This window comes from Hibiscus syriacus, unplaced genomic scaffold (assembly GCF_006381635.1).
Source record: "Hibiscus syriacus cultivar Baekdansim isolate YM2019G1 unplaced genomic scaffold, ASM638163v2 tig00110547_pilon, whole genome shotgun sequence".
Lineage (NCBI taxonomy): Eukaryota > Viridiplantae > Streptophyta > Magnoliopsida > Malvales > Malvaceae > Hibiscus > Hibiscus syriacus.
Window position 1 is genome coordinate 21,092 of NW_024062774.1, and position 21,299 is coordinate 42,390.

At 35.4% G+C, this 21,299-nt stretch overlaps 2 protein-coding genes and 1 pseudogene across 2 annotated transcripts; 1 reads left to right on the forward strand and 2 right to left on the reverse strand.

Moving 5' to 3' along the window:
• Positions 1 to 283: 283 nt before the first annotated feature.
• On the reverse strand, positions 284 to 3,700 carry LOC120130391 (putative zinc finger protein At1g68190). The gene is made up of 6 exons (XM_039147634.1): positions 3,567 to 3,700; positions 2,374 to 3,030; positions 1,580 to 1,906; positions 1,228 to 1,452; positions 769 to 989; positions 284 to 514 (listed from the first exon to the last, which is right to left on the reverse strand). Exons 2-6 carry the CDS (start codon positions 2,887 to 2,889, stop codon positions 388 to 390), a joined length of 1,416 nt encoding a protein of 471 aa, XP_039003565.1. The 5' UTR covers positions 2,890 to 3,030; positions 3,567 to 3,700; the 3' UTR covers positions 284 to 387.
• A 2,398-nt stretch (positions 3,701 to 6,098) lies between these two features.
• LOC120130394 (lipid phosphate phosphatase 2-like) lies at positions 6,099 to 8,824 on the reverse strand. Its single transcript, XM_039147637.1, has 8 exons — positions 8,493 to 8,824; positions 7,477 to 7,734; positions 7,145 to 7,232; positions 6,958 to 7,067; positions 6,800 to 6,890; positions 6,531 to 6,719; positions 6,388 to 6,447; positions 6,099 to 6,295 (listed from the first exon to the last, which is right to left on the reverse strand). The coding sequence occupies exons 1-8, from the start codon at positions 8,550 to 8,552 to the stop codon at positions 6,111 to 6,113; spliced, it is 1,041 nt and encodes a 346-aa protein (XP_039003568.1). The 5' UTR covers positions 8,553 to 8,824; the 3' UTR covers positions 6,099 to 6,110.
• A 3,581-nt stretch (positions 8,825 to 12,405) lies between these two features.
• On the forward strand, positions 12,406 to 20,815 carry LOC120130392 (annotated as a pseudogene).
• The last annotated feature ends 484 nt before the right edge of the window (positions 20,816 to 21,299 follow it).

Consider the following 21,299-nt stretch of genomic DNA (forward strand, 5'->3'; position numbering starts at 1 on the left):
TGGTGCGGTTTAAGTCTCGTATTTATCAATTATCAGTTGATCTAATTGACTTGAGACTTTAGATAATTGTTCACCCATGAGCCAATAGGGTCCTCCATAGTGCCTTCAAAGATGAAGGCATTTCTCATCCTACAGATACCCCCAACTAACACATGCACTCATATTCGATACTTAAGCCCGAATCCAATAACATAGATGTAAACCATATATATGACATTGGTTTCATTAATAGAAAAAGGCCCATTTTTGTTTCTGCTACGACGATAGAAATTATGAACAGATGGAGGTGAAAGAATTGGTTGAGTTTTAAATAGAAGATTGAGTAGCAAGTGGTACTTACAGGATCTGGAACTGATAATATATAATACATACATATATACAGTGGAATTAATAGCTCTTTGTCACATTTGGATGATCAGAATCATAGTCCTCGGTCGTCAGAATTCGCCCTTTTACACTCTTCTCTGCATCAGCTTTACCTTTCCGGGATGCACAATTCATTTGTCTTTCATGCCTGAACAACATTCAAACACTATAAGAAACAATAATAAAAGATACTCCAATATATATATATATATATATATAACATGTATCTAACATGAGAACCTTAAGCTATGTTGCTCCAACTTTTTTTCTTTTAAATACTCATGTTCCATGTGCACCAAGACATTAGTATCTCTAAAAGATACTCCAAACGCTTACTTGTATCACACCCGAACCTGAATAACAGATAAAATCTGCAAGGAAAAAGGGAAAATTGATACTCACAGTCGAGCTTTCTTCTTCTCTTTGTACCTCATCATGGCATTTTCTCTGGCTTCTGAATGAAAGTTATCTAAGTCAGTTGAAATGCATGAAGCTTCCCCATCTGTGATAGGTGAAACTCCATTATCAAGAAAGTCAGGAGAGCTGGTATCAGCACTGAACCTTGAAACAGTCGATGTTGCGGAATAAGATGGTTGAGTTGTGCAATCAGAAGTGTTGATTCCCTGGAAGTTATGAATGAATTGTAATTCGATGAAATCCATTTTAATATCCAATGTTACTCAGACTCAAAGGTGAGTTTCTATGTTGTCTTACATGCGTATGATCAAATTTCGGATTAGAAGAACCTTTGAAGATCATATCTCTATATTCATATGATGGTCACGAATATTGGATTCGGAGATCATATCTCCATATATGTATTATGAAGTCATAGGATGAAAGAAGTGCCATGAACCTAACCTCAATAGACATTGCATTAACATTATCCGAGTTGTTGATGGTCATCTCCTTCATAGATGAGCTTGGAACATCTTTATTAGCAAGCGATCCCCTGGTTTGGTCTCGATCAACACCAAAGAGGTCCTCAAAGTTGCGGAAAGATAAATCAATATCAGGCATGTTAAAATCATCTTGGCAAAATGTGTCTTCACAAACACCAAGATCTTGCATATTTTGAGACCATAGCTGCGGATTTCGATTAAGAAACACATTTAACACAAAGATTGGAATATTGGTATTTCAGGAAAAATGAAAAGTTCTATCAGTTATGCATATGATCTATTTCAATGACCTTGTGATCAGTGGAACGGACCTGATTATTACGGATCGGACTTTTACATAGCCAAATAGATTCTCCGTAAAAAGGCACACTGGAAGTTGAAGATGACAATAAGTTGTCCAAATCCGTATTCAGCTCCTCGAGTGGATTGTTACTTCGGTGGATATCAGTACCGATATCTTGGACTAGATTGCTATCAACATTTTTTGAAGAGGTGAATATTGAAGATGTGTCAGGTTGCTCTAGACCACCATTAAAAGATAACCGACTGTCTCCGTCAGTGAGCTTAAGCTTTTCCAGGTCAAGAATCTGTTGCAGAATCAATGAAGTGTTTTTCATCTGCTTTACTTTCTTAACAACCTGCAATAACAAAAGCACAGTAAAAAAGTGTAATAACCTGCAATAACTAGAGGACCTAAGCAGCAAATGAAAATCCCTCCATGCTAAAGGCAGGTGAGAATCCTATCAAATCATTCTATTTTTAGATGATAGATTTGTCTTATTTAGTCAAAATTCTACTACCTTTGAACTTTTACTAGTTATAATTCTAAAACATATGAACCAACAGTTAGAAACTTTCCAAAATCTAGTATATTTTTCAATATTTAGGATCTATATCACTTCAACTCGAATGCAAGAGCAATTCGGATATGTTCAGGGTAGTTAACTGTAGAATACATATTTTTGCAGCATATTAGGGGATTCTCAAGTAGGCAAAAAAATGACAATGGTGAATGCATAACCATAGCTGATTATCAAGATAGCAGCTAAAGAAAAATACTGAGAAATGACTAAGATCTACTTGCAAGTAAGTCCTATCAAGTAACCTTGATTTTTTTACTGTTTGATCCGGAATTGCGTACTGTGGCAGCAAGAGAAGTCACATCGGATTTACTCGACGAGGCTCCAATTGGGAAACAAAACTGTCTTAAATTCCCCGGTTGGACCACACTGGCATTCATAGAAACACGTGAACTGGATAGGAACTGGTCTTGAAGAGCACTGTTATCCAATTCATTAATTTCGAAGCCCCACAATGCTGCAAAATCCTTAGCCGAAGGGCACCCCAAATAGCTACTAACTGCACGTCTCTGGTGGTGCCTGGAAGAAGCATCATGGATGCTTTGGTCACAACCACGGCACAAGAACATCTGGTGATCGAAACAACAAACATGTGATGGGCGGCATCGGCACGAGTCACATAGAAGGGTACGAAGATGCCGGTTCGAAAGTGCGTTGGCCGAATGGACCCTTGCATCGCAGGAAAGGCACAGATGTGCTGCATCCGATTTGCAATAAACAACTGGTCTTGACGTTGTGCAGAATTCACAGATTTTCTCCATGTCAAAGCTCCAAAATTAAAACAGTGTCTTCTGGTATATGTATGTGTATTCAAAAGATCACTTCAAATTCATAAGTTTGATAATTGATCAAAATGATGATGTTCTTTTGATGAAGAAATCTCCATCTCCACTTTACTGGATCTACAAAAGTTCATGATAATAACTGAGAAATCTAAACTACGTATGTTCTTTCGTCGGACTCTTCATTTTTTTCAAGTTCTCAGTATTAGAATATAATCCTTTAAAAACTCTCTAAATATATAAAAATCTTATCGAAATCAAATATATCCACGTCGAACATATATCCTTATCCGACACTCACACATGCTTGGAAATCTGATTTAGAAACCAAACGTAGATTACATAGTATACAAAATTTTGGACTTTCTTAAGAGAAAGGAAAGAAAAACAAACCCTTAATTTCTATCAGTTCAAACTGTAAAACGAAAAAAATAATAATAAATTAAAATCGCTAGCACGACAAATTCAGCAGAAACTAATTAGAATTATTCCTTCTCGTGCAACTCTTTTTTTTTCGGTCTGAGGAATTCTCAACAACCAAGTAACTTTTAAAAATTAAAAAAGAAAAAAAACAATCGAATTATGAATAAACAAAAGAGATCTAAGATACAAAGATCGAAAAGTTAACATATCCAATATGAACGATGCACACGTACCTTTGCGTTTGTTTCCCGAGAAAAAAAAAGCAAGAAACTAGAAAAGTTCCGAGAAAACTGAAAATAAGATTTAAAAAAAAAAGTGGTTAGCTTTTGATTGAGTTCTCGTTTACCTTCACATTTCTTTCTGTTTTGATTTGGTTTTTCGCCTTTTTTTTTTCTTCCTATTATCTTGCCTGCTTGGTGCTTTGTTTGGCTGACGTGTGCAACGAGGGCGTGAACTTTATGCTGACGTGGAACTAACACGTTATCCTCTGTGGGACCCGCCAACGTTATCCATCGTGCATGTGGAACTGTTTGGTTTGGGCGTTTCGGTTCCCATGATGAGTGATCCAGAACCATACCAATAGCATCCTGCCACGTGGTCATATGGTTGCTATGAATGACGGCTGCAAATAACACAATTATACAAAATTCGATTGAGAATTTTTGGGGGAAATTTTAAATTAAATTAAGGTTTATTTCTGATTGTTTTTAAAATTTTCAATGAACATCAACTATATACGCATATATGTAGTAGTGACGGATCTACATATATGTAGTAGTGGGTACGTATTCATCTTAAAATCTAAATTTTCTTTAATTAATTATTAATTTTACTAAAGGTATTTATATTTAAAGTTTTTTATATTTGTCCTATCTATGTGATCTGCGCGTATAATGGACAAAAATGTTAAGAAGTTAGACTCTAATATAGAAGTATGTATGTTTATATTATATAATATTCTAAAGGAGCAAAAGAAGAATTATTTTAGTCTTAAAATCAAAAGATCAAGGTGTGTGATTCAAATAAAAAATTACATACATCACTTTAAATATTGAAATAAGGTTTTACTTGAAGAAGAGATGAATTTTAAAAACATAATTTACTGAATTTTTTACTTAGATCTTGGAACCTGATAAACGATCAATGATAAAAGGAATATCAACATAACATGAGAGTTTATCGTGTCCCACGGTGGGCAATTCATAATTGCTGGAGGTCTTCCACGGAAGTTGCTCTCAACCTAGCATTGGGGGCAACCTACTACCCTACCTCCCCCTTACCCCATTATAAATGGGAAAAAAGGTCAGCTAAATATAACATAACATGAGAGTTTGTGTGATACCTCAAAAAATTTGATATCAAAATATGATCCATGATGATATTGAATTATTATTAAATATTAATCATCAAATCTACCTTTTATTAAGATATAATAAAAGGAAGTTCATAAGATAATTTGAGTAACATATGTTACATATGTATTGTGTTGAAGCTTCTAAAGGTGCAAATCAAGAAGGATCTTTCAAGGTAAGATAAGGGTAAATTGGTAGAGTGAGGCAAAGGAAATAACTCACTTTTGGTGGAATTTTGTTTGTTTAAAAGTACAAGTGAGTATCATTTTATGAGTACATACTACTTTAATGAATAATTAAGCTTTGTGATTAGTCCTTATATTAAAACATCCGTGTAAGGTCATGCTAAGTTCGATTTTCGAAGGTATAGATTTCATGGGAGTATGAATTATTTGTTGTTTAAAGCATGTTATATAAGAACATTATTTTTTTCACTGATGAAACTTATTTTTTTCTAAAGAAATGTTATTAACACGAACTAAACAATCTCGATGGATTAAGAGATATTCTTAGAAGTTTAAGGCTTGACAAATTATTATCCTTAAAAGTTTTAGATTCGAGTACCAGAGACAGCATGATATTTGAGCTTTTATTATTAAATAATTGAGAATATTTAAAACATATTACCACTTGTAACCCTATATTAATAAAAAAAAGAAATGTTATTTTGATTTATGAGAGAAAAAAAAGTAATGATTAAACAACTCTGGTATTGAAAACAAGAAAGAAATATATAGGAAAATATACACATAATTATTGATATATTTTTCCAAGCAAAATTTGAACAACAATTTTCAATTATTTAAATTTTAATTTGCCATAGAATTTATATGAATTCTGAATTTTTAAAATTCTCTATTATCTTTTTTAAAACATTTTAATATATGTTTAGAATTTTGAAAAAAAATAAATTACATCTAAACAGTCTTTGCCATCGGTGCTTTCAGTGCTACTGATATGGGGATATTTGTTTCGGCCACCGCCGGGAACGGCGGTCCCAGTGGATTCACTATCACCAATGAAGCTAGCTCCTTGGGTGGCTACGATTGGTGCTGGGACGATTGATAAGGATTTTCCCGCCGAGGCCAAGCTTGAAGACGGGAAGGTGCATGGAGTCAGTATCGGATGTGGCAGTTGGTATACGCCTGAGAAGAAAAACGTGGATTTTTCTTGAAATTTAAACACATTTAATTTTTGAACCAGTGACCACATTCGATAAGACCAAAAACAAAGTGGACCATTAGTATAGTTTACCCTATATTTTAAAAACACTACTTATATGATCACATATTTATTTGCATATCAATACGTGCACACGTCATGAATCCAACACTATGATCAAATATGTTTATACAATCCTAGTCACATACTCAATTCTATTTATACAATCCTTTAAAATACACAATTCTTTTCTAACCTTGTGGTTCACGTTCTTCCTAGTTCTATATCATCTAATCTTGAAATTGAGCCATAATTCAATTGTGGTTGATTTACAACAGGAACCTCCATAGTTTGGGTAGTGAGTGCATTAGTGGTTAGAGCAGCGTCATCCCCATTCTCATTTAACGATTCCTCCAACAGTGCATCAAAATAAGCATAAGGCCCCCATCCTGTAAAACACACCACCTGAGTCGGACATGAATCCTTCAAGAATGCAATTAGCATTACTGCAAGAAATAACGAGGAAGCTTGAAGCTTTTACCATCATCATCGTATGGGTTGGGGAAGAACTGCCGGTAGCAAAATGCAGCCACCACAAGGCCTGTAACAATTCAACAATTCCAATGTAGTCTAAGTTCTTAATGGATGGACGGAGTTAATATGATATAGAAGAGAGAAAAATACCTATAAAACCACCAGCGAAGACATCGTTCCAATGGTGCCAATAGTCATCAACTCGAGAAATGGCCACTAGTGATGCAGCGAGCAGGGGAAGCAAAATGATGCAAAGTTTTGCTATATGCCCTTTCCGATCAAATACTTTCACTTTCCCTGATAAGTACAGTGACAGAAAACCTAACCCTGCAAATGACCCTGCACTCCATGTTCCCAGTATTGGACTTCATATGTATACATGATTCTGCTCAATATGTATGAGCATAAAAAATACTTACACGATGCATGACCGCTTGGGAAGCTCTTGTGTCCTTCTTTTATGTCGGCTTTGTTTCCATGACATACAACGTTACCCCATCTATCATAAACCTGACGAGATTAACGCAAAAACGTCTATCATCTTTTAAAAATATTTGTTAAACCAAAAGATTCATACATCTTTTCCGTCTGGAAAACAACGCCAGAAAAAATCTGGTCGTGGCCGACCCACTGCATCTTTAATTGCATCCGTCATCACGGAAGTAATCAGTACAGCAAACAACAGGCCTGCCCTTCGACATAATGACAACCTGTTACTGATACAATATTTTGATTTATGAATTCTTAAAGCAAATGGCTATTACCTAAAACGCTGTGGTGCAGGTCATAAACATCTCTCCTCCGGAAATACACGAAGATGAAGACACAGATTGGTAACAAAACCGAGAAAATCTGAATCAAACAGAGGTAAATGAATCCTGTAAACATTCATTTTATACAAAACAAAACAACTGCTGATAAGTAGAAATCAATATGAGACCTCAAAAATCTTATATTATGATATGGTCTGAGTTCAAATGCATACATACATGCATTGTGATAATCGTTCATTCTTCAGCATAAGGAAAGGCTAATATTCTGAATAGGTCACTTGAATCGAAATAACATAAGTCGAAAAAAGATAGTAATATCTTACAGGAACGGCCCAGACTGGGACAGTGTTGTCTTTCATGGGATACTTGAGATCAGTCATCATATCCTTTCCAACAAAGCGATAAAATGGATGGATGACGAACAAACCAACCTCTATTATAACCAGAAGCATTAATATTAGCCAATCATGTAAATGGTTCCTTGCCACTTTGGCTCCGTGTGTTTTGATCGGGTGTCTGCCGCGCTGGGCGGCCCCCAACTGCAACGGCGGCGGCTCCTGCTGCTGTTGTTGTCGCCGCCGCTGATGGTGCAGCACATAATTCAATTAGACACGTTTTAAAACTTGGGTTTTTTCAATATATGTTTTATAAAACATTAATCAAATTTTACACTAGATATGTCATATGAGCACTAAGAAAGACAGTCACAAAAATGTTTTACTTAATCATATAACATTAAAAATGCTGTGAAATTAATATTTTTTAATTAAATATTAACATGTAAATAACATTATTTGTGGAAAACATATTTTGTTGTATCATGTGAGGATTGAGGAATGTATCTCACACACCTAACACTTTCCAAATAAAAGGAAGGCCGTGATTTAGTGTAAACATGAAATAGATACAAAAACAGAAAAGAAAAAGATCAAAATCAATAAAGGAATAAATAATTCAAAATAACTAATGTAGAAAATCAAGACAAGTCATTTAGTTAATTTTTTTTAAAAAAAGTACAAACATATCACTTACTTAAAATATTATTATAAATATGTCAATGATGATAATCAATAAAAAATTATTATTTTGTCATGTAACATTGTTATTCTATCTAATATTTTTATATATTTGTAACAATATTTTATTTAAATGGTGTAATTGTGATTCTTCTAAAAAGTGAGCCATTTATTACCAAATATATAATTGAATGACTATTTTATCCAAAATAAGCAAATCATGCAAAATTATTCGAAGAAAGTTTGAAGATGGAATTAGGAACAAAAGAAACAAAGAATTACATGCTGCTGAAAATTAGTGTCGGTAATCATAAGAAACAAACCTGCAAAATACGCTGGAAATTGAGAAAAGAGAAAAGCGAACCCAGTTTTTTCCAAGCCATGACGGACTGAAAACAAAACGCAGAGATTAACGTGTACGGAGATTCAAAGTTTCAAACACCAACGAAGCATGGAATCTACAGTTTTACTGGAAGTGAGGTGTATTGTGGGAACAAACATGGCGGCATACGATTAATAGTAATTAAGCAAAGAAAAAGAAAAGGAAAAAAAAAAAGCGAGGAATCTTCATCTTCCCAACTTCAAAGCAAGAAATAGAAAAAGATGAGATAAGGAAGCCATTAAAGGTCAAATCAAATCAAAGCAAAAGTAAAAGCGAACGCAAACTTACCGTATGGTAAGCACACATATACGTAACCGTAATGCTGTATGTATAATAAGTAATATGTTTTTTCCCTGGAGACTTCAGAATTTTCCCGAGAAAGGGATGGAAATACGAGGCATTAAACGAGTGAGAGATGGGTTTGGCTTTCAAATGAAATGAAATAGGCAGGTGGCGGTTCATTTATGCAGTTTTTTAGTTGGTGTTGTTATTGTAAAGGGCAGCGGAGGAAAAAGGACGCTTCCATACTTTGCTTTGCTTCCATAATAATGTTACGAGGGATAGGATTTTGTGAATAATTAATTAATTATCCAAAGTAAAATAATAATAACAAATATTTTAAATATATTTTATGTAAGGTTTAAACTAACCCTAAGCTTTTATTTAAGTTATTACACATTCAATCATGTTTGAGTTTAATTTTTTAAATATTAGAATTTATTATATTTACATTGGAGTTGTAAATATATTTTATGTAATGATAATTTATAAGTTCAATAACAACTATATTGGTTTTTTAAAAGTTATAACAAATATATAACATAATTAAAATGTTATTGTAAATATATTATCTTATTATCAAATATTATCTTATTATCACATAATTTATTATATTATTTTTTTAAAGTATTTAACTCTCGTTTCTACAGTTCTACGTATCATTTTTAGATATAATGTGATATTAAATTATATAAAAGTATCATTTAATATATAAAATTATCATTTATATTGATAATACAATTTTTAATTTTATAAATAATTTTATTTTTTTTAATTAATATTTAAATAAATAATTAAATTTGATGTGATAAATTAAAGTTGATTGATTCAAAAATTAAATGCTACCAACGGGACCAGTTCAAGTAGTAAACAATCTGATATCGTTTAAGTATATTTCAATTTTGAGTCACTGTGTATGTAAAACTCTCCGTTAATAGACTCTCCTACAAAAACCATGTATAATATGTATCAATCTAAATTAATATTAGAACAAGACAGAGGAAACTGAGAACGCAACCAAAGAACATTAAATACTAATATATAAAGTAATTAAAATAAAATAAAAATAAATTATAATACATTATAAATATACAAATTTATAAAACATTAAAAATGATAAATATGACGATGAATGCATCTCCGTACAAATACATGACGTTAATGTAATATTTAGAAATCATATGTCATGTATAAATCAAGTAGTCTCCGTGGTAAATAAATTATTGAGCATCTTGAATGTCAGAGGTGTGAGCAGATTGAAAGTTATCTTTAAAATATATTATTTTATACTTACTCTAGTTTTATAAAAAAAATATCATATATCATAAATTATTATGTTTATATTTTAAGAATGTTATGGACGATAATTTTTTTAGAAAAATAAATGATAAATTTTATAAAATATTTTAAAAAATTAAAACTCTTATAATTTTAAAATTCTAAGCATATTATTTTGATTAAAAAGTTGGTTGCTTTGTTGGTTTTTAAAATAGTAAAGAAAAAAAAAAAACCTGGTGAGACCGTAGCCAACATGGAGCACAACATTCTAAGACAAAGCAGATAATGGGTAAACACGAAACTGAAAACCAAAAGAGAAATTAAAAAAATGGAAAGACAAAGCAGACAATTTTATTATGTGTCTGCAAGGCAGCCCCAAACTTACAGCATGCCTGTCCAGCAACCTAGCATTGGTGAAGCCCTTCGGGAATCCCTTCAAGCTGTCCGCAGACTCCTTCCAATCCTACAATGGCTCCCACTCATGTAGCATACAACCCTATGAGAAATGCTCCTCTTGCCAAACCTGAAATGACTGCTTCCACCGGCCTATACAGAACATCAAATACCGGTAACCAGCAGTTGGTTCAAGTGCAAAACAGTCGGCATCAGCAACAATATGTGGGTTACTCGCAGGTTCATCATCCTTCCCAATCTGTTGCACCTACTTCTGTCGCAACTGCCCAATATGCTTATGAAATCACTGATCCAGCTCATGCTCAGATGTATTACACTCAGCCTCTGGCACCCGCCAACATGCCTTCTCAGTACCAAACCATGACTGGAGTAGTATTGCCAGATGCATCTGCACAACTTCCGACTGATAACATTAAGTCACAGATCAGAACATCACAGCCAATATAAATCAGTCAAGAAGGAAGCAACAACAATTTTGAAAGAAGGGTTTCTTGCCATAATTCTGGTAGGTTTCATCATCAATATTTGCAACTGATTACTTTCATTCTTAGGAATGTGCACTAGATTTATTTATGCCGGTCGACATAAATGAATTATTCTTTCAGTATTGGTCCTCAAATCTCATACATCCCCCGTATTATTGATTGTTGTATAATCAATATAAAAAAGATTATGTTTCTCATACAGGCTTTGCTTTTTCTCTGCTGGAAATTCTTTTAGGTTGCCAAAGTTCACCTAGTAGAGACAGAGTGCAGGGCCGTGTGTCCTTAATTATTAAATTAGATTTGAATTTGGACTATTAAATTATGATCTTAACACGCATAACATATAATATTAATGTATCATAATAAATTTAAATATATATGTTTTGTTTATATATATATATATATGCATGTATTGAAGTGGGGGGACATTCTCCATGGTTTCTACAGCAGCAATTGTTGAATTCTACGAAATATTAGTGAGGGCTCTCTTTCTCTTCTTTTCTTCTTTAAGCTTCTAATCAAATGTGTTTTTGACAATTCCAAACACACAGATAACAAAAAATTATGATGTGGGCGACGATTTACGTTTTGGTTCTCACTTGTACGCCGCTAAATATTCCACTTGAGGGGGGTGATCAAATCAAATTTGATGGCATCAAAAATTTGGTAAAACTTAAAATCAGAGTAAAGTATATAAATGGTAATCTTATTACGGTTAAAAGTTACTAAATAATTTTTCGATTATAATATTGTTTTATTAAGTCATTTGACTATTAAGAGTTACATAATTATCATTTGATTATTGATATATTCTTAACTCGTTTTTTTATCGAAAAATTAATAACAGTTTGAATTAAACATTAATTAATTGCTCAAATATAGTTGGGATTAAATTTTATCATATTCATCACTAAATTAATGAAAAAGATGAAAATATATGAATAATCAAGTAATTATTTTATAATTTTTAATATCGAAAAATTAAAAAATATAATATCTTATAATCAAAAATTATTTTATAATTTTTAATGATCGAAACCTATACAGTCCAGAAATATTTTATGACCTTTACCCTTAAAATTAACGGTGTAACTTAAAAAAAGTGGTTTAAATCGACTTTATGTTTAGGATTGTGGTTTGTGTGGTGGCTCAGTGAGTCGGATCCATGATGGATTGTCTCTGGCCTGCCCGATCCAAGCCAACAGTTGAGCCATGGGCCTTCTGCGAAGGGTCTGGGTCTCATTGCCCCTAAAGATAAAGGCTCTGGATTGCTTTCACATCACGGCGTAGCCATGACGGCCGAATGCCACGCGGTCGCCGACAATCAATCAATCATCATCCAAAAAGTCCAAATTTTCTCAATTAAAATCAGACCACGCCAGGCTTTTCAATCAAATTTCAAAACGTTGAAACCCTGGCCCAACAAGAGCCAGCGCCACCGCCTGAAAAAAATGTCCGCGCTCCAGTTCCAGCCTCCCTTCCAGTCCCATCTCAGCCTCGCTTCCTCCACTTCCCGCGTTCTCAGTCCTGGACGGAACTTTACCCTCCCACGTCAGCTTTGCCCTCGTCGTCCACCTCTCTGCACCTCTTTCGTGAGGCTCCCTAGATCTTCTCCGATTATCCCGCCGCCGTTGCCGTTAAGCCTTCGATTTGTACCGCCGACGAGCTACACTTTGTGTCTATACCTAATTCTGATTGGCGCCTTGCCCTCTGGCGCTATCACCCTCCTCCTCAGGTTTTTTGCTTCTCTTTGACCTTGCAGGGATTTTACTACTAATATTTTTCTTTCTTTCAATAGTGCTATGTTTGTGAACATGAGTGTGAGGATCTGATGTATGTTATCTAAATTGTGAGAAAAATTTGTATAAATTGGTTGAGATTATAATGCTATGCTTGGGAACATGAATGATTGAACGTGAAGGTTTGGGATATGTTATCCTAATATGAGATAGAGATGCTTGAGATTGAATGTATATATGAAAGGTATAAAAACATGAATTTCAATTTAATACTAAATAGACATCCAACATACAATGAATTTGTGATTTAATCATGAATAGTACATTCATATGTTCAATTTTAACTATTTCTGAAATACAAACTTATCTTTTGCTGCCCATTTCTTTTTACTTATGGATAAATGAAATGAATTCATTTTTACAGCGCCCCTGAGAAATCACCCTCTGTTATTATTATCTGGCCTGGGGACTAATGCCATTGGATATGACCTTTCTCCCGAGGTAAATTCCGTTTTGCTTTTAATTTTATGATAATTTCCTTCAACAACCTTATGTTGTTATTTTTTTGAAATAGTAGAACATTAGCCCCCCCCAACCAAAACACACACACACACAACAGTATGAGAAAAAGTTGGGTACTATTTTTTTTATAAGAATTTCAGGCTTCGTTAAAAACCCCATTCTTGATTAATGGAGCTAGTAGGGTAGCTCCTTAATTAGCGGAAAGAGGAAAAGAGTGTCTTAGGATTTTATTGAACATAAGAAATTATATAAGGACAACCTGGAAACCCTTAACAGAAACATATAACAGGAACAACCCTAAACCACCCATAAACTGCAACAGTAGTTATGCCAGTTTGTCTTATTAACCCAACTAACAACACCTTCTAATACAATAAAAACCAACATTTACAACCAAAAACTAAAATAAACGCCTCTAAATACAACTATCGATTAATTAAGAACCAATTGAAGGATAAAGTTCTAGTGAAATATCGCAATCTTCGGGGACCCAAGAATTAGGTTTGAAGGAATGATCAACTTCGTGCACCATGATTTTGAACAAATTATCGCCGACCTTCAACTCTATCAACTCATCAATTCTCCCTTGAGCCTTTGTGAGTATTTGAATTTTAGTCCGATCAAAAGACGATGGAAACTCACAACTGTTGTCGATTGCTACTAATTTGCCCCACTTAGTTGTAATGTTTTTTGAAGGTATTCCAATTCCAAGCGTGAAACGGAATACCTTCGCAACTAACCAGACTCGACGACACTCCACCACTAGGCTCTCTGACCAAGTTTCCACTCTGGAAAACCATTCTGCAAGAGTCTCTAGTTTCTCATCCTTCACCATTCTCAACGAATCACATCTTCAAAAACCATTAGAATCGCATTTCCAGCAGCTCTCATTAGTGTGAAGTCAACTAGTCCTTTGGCTTGAATTGGTTAGCAAGATTACCAATTTTGATGAAATTCTTGCAACACCCCACAAGACAATTACTCAACCGTGTAATTTATCTTCGTCCACTACGCCCTCAACTTCAGAGAGTCTATTCCTCGAAATATCGTTGATCCCAGACTTTAGGTGAACAACTGTCGAGGACTTTCTCCAGTAAGACTGTCGGGATTTATATTTAGCCAAAGAGACTTTAACTTTGTTGCCGTAAATATGATTACCATTCATCTTTGAAATCACTATCATGGCTTCCTCAATTGTTTCATAGCGAATAAACTCAAAACGAACCCCTTTCGAGTTCGTTTATTTGGAATGAAAGCATCAATAACTTGATCGTGTATACCAAATATAGACCCAAGTCTCTTCCAATGGATCGTCGCTGGAAGGTTTTCGATAAAAATCGTGTAACAATCATTTCTGAAACCATTACTGATTCTTGGTTGATCTTCCTTCGACGAATTATGAACCCCATTTTTTCTCCTTCTCTTAACTTCGGAAAACTTTTCATTGGAGTGCCCTATCGTGGTGCTCTCCTTGGTTCCAACAAGATCAATATCAGCGATAGGAAGAGCTGGTATTGCTTGAACAGCAGAACTCTTTCTGACCTTATGTTTCCCTCCTGTCCTCACTGCATACGTCCACAAATTTTTCCTGATTTTGGGGTGTAGGAGATTGTCTGTACGTAGTGCCGTCTGGCTCTACTGTCCAACCAGTCTCATGGGCCAAGGCAGCCAATCATCATTCACAGCAGCATTCGGGAAGAGGAAAATTACCGTAATGCCTCAAACCGGCCAGCATACGTCTGGTGAAAACTCGCATGTGTCGTTTCCGAGATTTTGTCCTCTCCTTTTCTGTCTCCATTGAATGTTTTTCCTTACCGGAAAAAGAAGTGGATGCACTGACGAGTCCAGATGACCTCCCTCGTGTTAATGCATTCTCCAACATTTTTAGTTCCTGTTCCCGTTTCTTCAAATCAGACACTTGAACTTTAAGTTCCTTTACTCTCGCTTCTAAATCCTTGGCAGAATCAAGAGAAAAACCATGAGGGAGTGGAGTAAATCTTGACGTTGAAGGAGGAACAGTAGAGTGGCTCACAGAGGATGCTGCCACCGCACATGTTGCAGCAAACCTTCGAGGATTCCTGGGCTGAGACGGAGGTAGGGGTACCATGGTGAGGTCTGGAAAAAGACAGGAAGGAGGAGGAAACGGTATATTTTTCTGCCGACCCAGTAAACTGGAAAAATGGAGAAAAGAAACGATTCTCGACACTTGGATAGGAGGGTCTGGATGCGAGAAGACGCTGAGTCCGGTGGTGCGGCGGTGTTGAGACGGACGGCGTGAAGCGGCTAAAAACAGCAAAGGACTCCGTCAAGATCTGCGTTGATTGAATGATTCAAACACAAATCTAAGGCCAGATTTGAAATCACCGTGGGCCGGCAATCATCCCAGGTCAAAACGGTGGTCGGAGTGTGGCGGCGGACGGCTGTCGGCGGCGGCGAGTGGCGTAAGACGGCGGCGGGTGGCGGACGATGGCGGCGAACAACGACGGATGGATGTCGGAGGAGAGAAAAGTTATCTAAAACGTCTGGGCTCGTGGAGATTCAAAATTTGAAAACGCCTGGGTTAGAACAAAATAGAAATGTTTGGTACCTTACTTCTTCATGTACACAGATTCTTTGCATCTAAAAGTTGGGTACTATTGATTTTTTTTCGTTAAAACAAGCATTGAAATGTTTGGTACCTTCTTCATGTGGTTGTAAACTGGTAAGTACAAAATAGAAGCGTAAAACAGTTCTAATTCTATCATTAACTCATAATTTTTAGTTGGTTTCAGAAAAAATATCATAATTTTTAGTTGTAATTTGGGATGAGAATACATGTGAAATCATAAACAGGAATATTCATTCATTTGCTTTTTTATTTCAGAAGGAATTTTTTTATGAATAAAAAAGTCGTCTTCTGGGACTGGTATCTTGAAGTAGGGTTCACTATTTTATTTCCTTCAATTGCCGTATGCTTCTTTTTCTTTTAGTATGGATGCTAGGGTTTCAAATCGCGGTCGCGTTTTCGGTTATTTCGGATTTACCGTGATTGCGGCCGTCAGGGGCGCTATTGCGGCCGTCGCGGGTAACTCGGACGGCGGCGAAACTGCTATATCGCGGACGAAATCGCGGTCGCGGACCGTTTTTTGAAACCCTGATGGATGCTGAATTGTTTTTTTTCCTCAGTTTCTATAGGTTTTATGCAACATGATGTTTTTTTTAGCTGTGTTTGCTGATGGATTGGCCACGAGTAATGGAAATTTTATCTTTAGCGTGTAATTAATACAAACCCAAACTTGTTCAGTTTGGGGTTTTCTATATTCCTCATGATGCTTCACAGAAACCAAAATCTAATGAGCCCTGGAAGATCATTTAGTTTACCATGTTGGAGGTTATTAGTGGATAATCACATAGTAAATCATCACTTTTGTTTACCCAAATGATAGCGCTACATGGGAGATGTAATTTCTACGCCGGAGTTTGATCCACAATGAGCCATTAGGAAAATATTGTTACCCATGCTTAATGGGAACTCGTATTTTACAGTTCAATCCATATGGATCCTTGCACCAACAGTCATCACCTGTTGACTTCATTAGATAACCTCTATGAACGTGTTTGACCATTTGTGCAGATAGCCTTGTTTAGTCAAAATCAACAAACGTAGCTTATACTTTTTATGAAATAAATTACATAACAAAATCTCCTTTTACTTATAATCTGCCTTGCCTTTGTGGCATCATTATGTGAATGCCTATATTCATGGTCAAATAAACAATGATGTTTCCAACTTCTACGTATAGCTTCCAAGATGCTAAATATTATTCCCTTCTCTTTTACTTATAAACATGATCCTTTCCTGATACATTTGATATTCTTCTGCAGTCTTCATTTGCGAGATATATGTCTGGCCAAGGATTTGACACATGGATTCTTGAATTTCGTGGTGCTGGGCTGAGTGAGCAGACATCAAACTTCAAAGAAATTAAGGATGCTGATGTATTATCTGATCAGATGGTAGCCATGGCTCAGAGTGTGGCAAATGGAGCTTCTCCTCAGAAGCAGCCAACTGATGTTTCTGGTTACTTATCTGATTCTGAGTTTTATTTCCTTAGAGAAGATTCAATAGGGATTGGAACGGCATGGGATGAAGCAAAATTGGTTGCAGAGTTGACAGAAATTTTCATGCGTTTGTCTGAGGACTTTCAGGCTTTCTCAGCGAAGGTCAATCAAGACTTATCTCGACTAAATTATTAGATCAGATATCAAAATTTTGGAGGATTCTCAATTATCTGAACGCTTTGAGGAGGTGAGGATGAGCTTTCCAACTTATTGGAAGAACAACAGAACTCAGGTGTTGCTAGCCAAATTAGAGATCTGAGTCAAAGACTAGTAAATATTATTGAGGGAAGCCAACAGTCGTTTCACCCCAGTTCATTGATATTCAAGAGAGGCTTTCTTCAACAATAGAAGACTTTCAGAAACAACTTGACCTGATTGTGAAGTACGATTGGGATTTTGATCACTATTTGGAGGAGGATGTTCCTGTTGCGGTAAGGTGACATTTTGCAATGCCTACTCATTTTTATTTTATTAATTATAATATATTAATTGTGCTTGTTATTTTTCATTTTGCATACTAGTCACATCTGTCTCTAGGTTGAATTGACAATTTTCATTCACCTTCATATAGATGGATACATAAGGGAACAGACAAAGCCTAAGACGGAAAACTGCTTGCAATTGGTCACTCAATGGGAGGCATATTGCTTTATGCAATGCTGTCACGGTGTGGTAAGATATCATCATTTGAAAATTTTGCCAGATCGTGATTTTTTCATCCTTAAATTCTGATGCATAAAGGAAAATCTGGATTATGCCTCAATTAGTTGAACTAGGCTTAGAAAATCTTATAGGAGAAAATATCGTGGATGAGCTTGTCTCCTACTAAACTTTAACTAACAATTTATCCGCTGAAATATAACTGTTTATATTTGAAGTAGAAGAAACAAATTATATTGCTGAGGATGTACAAATTCTTTATGCATCATCACCTATTTAATAACCAATTGAAATAATAGTAATTAAATCTTCAGTATTCATATTGAAGTGCCACTGCTATAGTACTCTCAAATCTTCCATATTGAAGTGCCAATGCTACAGTATGCTTACTTTCAATCTTCTATATTGAAGTGATGCTGCATAACCACTGTACAAATACAACTGCGGACAGCAGCGAGCCTGTATATAAATTTTCATACATTCTGAAGAAACTTGGCTTGTTTGTTCACATACCATTCATCAGTATTAGTTTGTAATGTGCTTCTGTTTAGCTTACTTTATTTTCTTTTTCATGTTGATAAAAATCACATTGCTTGTATGTTTCGTTTCATTTCATTTTGTAAGGTTCTGAAGGGAGGGAACCTGGATTAAATGCTGTTGCAACTATGGCATCAGCACTTGATTACCGATCTTCAAAGCCACTCAACGTACTCTTACCTCTTGTAAGTGCATGAGTTAGTTTCATTCTTGTTAATTCTACTTATAAGATCAATAGATTTAGATTCCCTGAGAAAGTAACATCATGGCACTGGTTCTGCAGGCAGATCCTGCACAAGCACTTAATGTCCCTGCTGTTCCATTCGGATCATTACTGGCAGCTGCTTATCCACTAGCATCTCGTCCTCCTTACGTCTTGGGTTGGCTTAATAGTCTAATATCGCGGAGGACATGATGCATCCTGAGTTGCTAGAAAAGCTCGTCTTAAATAACTTCTGTAAGTATGGTGCATGTTGTCTTCACATTATGTGAAATTTGTGGCATTCTTACTGTAAATGGTGTTGTCTAGGGTGTAGGTTTTTCTGGGCACTAGAATGCTTATATTGTCTCAGGTGCAGCTGCAAAATAGCATTTTACTGAGTGGAGGTGCAATATACTTTTTTGTGTATCTCTATATATAATAATAAAAAAATGGCTGTCCCTTTTTCCCATATGTATGGGGTAAGGGGGAGGTAAGATAGTAGGCTACCCCAACCCAGGTTGAGAGCAGCTTCCGTAGAGACCTCCGAATTATGAAATGCCCTCCGTGGGACTCGATCCCACTACCTCAAGGTTAAGAACCTTGTGCTCTACCAACTGAGCTGGATGGTCATTTCCTATATATAATAATACTAAGCTTTAATATAAGATTATGATAATAAACTTTAAGAGTGGTCAAGTGTATCCTATAAAACATACTAAATTCTCTTAATTTGTTGGCCAATATGCATGATTTCCTTGTGGTCTCAATTGTTGAATAATTAAATGTTGAGTAGTTGAGAGTTTTATGTTATCCCTTTTTACTAATAATGTACAGTTTATAGAAGAGAGAGGAGAGAACTTCAATCGAACTGGCTTCTTTTTTAATGCTTATTGCCTTACAAAAAAGCACGCCTATGGGCATGCCCCTCCCTTGGAAGGGTCTAGTGTGTTTTGTGGCTTGGCACAAAGGTACAATGGCTAGGTAATGAACATCTGTGTACACTGTTAATGTCAGAAAAAATTAATAATTTGATCTTCACACACATTTGTACCTTGAGATTTTTGGTATTGATTTTCTCGCCAGAGTTGTTTCTGAACATTTGCTCCATTTTGAATTTATCAAATGCCTGTATTCATTCTCTTGTATATTTTGACTTGCATAAGATCTATCATCATTTCCAGGTACCATACCTACCAAGCTTATTTTTCAGCTCACATCAGCTTTTGGAGAGAGAGGTTTATGTGATAGGAGTGGTAAATTTTCCTACAGGGATCATCTAAATAAATGCAGTGTCCCTGTCCTAGCTATTGCAGGGGATCAAGATCTGATTTGCCCACCCGAGGCTGTAGAGGGTAGGTGTTAACTTTGTGGTTAGTTAAATACATGTAATCTCATATGGTTTTCATCTATGCTTATATTCCCCCCCCCCTTTATTTATAAAACCAGAAACTGTGAAGTTTTTTCCGGAGAATTTGGTAACCTATAAAATATTTGGAGAACATCACGGCCCCCATTATGCACATTATGATTTGGTGGGAGGACGATTGGTAAGTATTCCTTGCGTAAAGTAGGGTAAATTTATTTACATTTTAGATAATTGAAATCAGTATAAACTTTCATTTAGGTCACAAATATTTAATTTCATGTAGTTACATTTACTAACATCTATTATTAATGAACTATATCACTTGCACATGGAACCTTTTTTTGGCCGGCAAAACTGTTTATTTTTTCATTCTAAAATTCAATATGATTTTCTTACCTAAAATGTTGGTTATACCTATTTATATAGAAGTTCAGAGATCTAAATGAAATTAGGAGTCTGTGACCTATATGAAGTTCGGTGTTGATTCCGATTTTAAATTACCCTAAAATAATTTAACAGGCTATTTGATTGTTATTTGAGTGATGCATGTTTAATGTTTATAAAATTTGTTCAAACTGCAGGCGATGGAGCAAGTTTACCCACGTATTGTCCAGTTCCTTAGTCGTTATGATTAAAAAAAGCTGATCCTTTTGCCCATATATAATGGGGTAAGGGGGAGGTAGGATAGGCTGTCCCCAATACCAGGTTGAGAAGCTTCCGTAGAAGATCTCTAAATTATGAAATGTCTTCCGTGAGACTCGATCCCACCCCAATGGTGTTAAACATGATCTCCTTTGTTACTATGGCAGCATCAAATATGCTCGTTACAAGTCAATTATTTTTATGTGATTGGGTGGAGACATTGCAAATGAAACAAATTGATTTCTCGGATTCTGGTTCGACTGTCGGATATGATATAACTCAGTTATAGATATGTTTATCTTTTTATTTGGAAGATCCTCAGAGGGTCATATATCCAAAGTTCATGTCCAAACATGCGTTGGACACAAATGTTCACTACAGTAAATTTGAGGAAACAATGAATAGTTTGATCTTCAAAATCCAGAACCGTACTTGTACTAATGTTTTGCAATAGGTCCTTTGTTGTATTGTTCATGTAAAATTAAGATCATGGGAATCGTAATATTGACACGTGTACGCCATC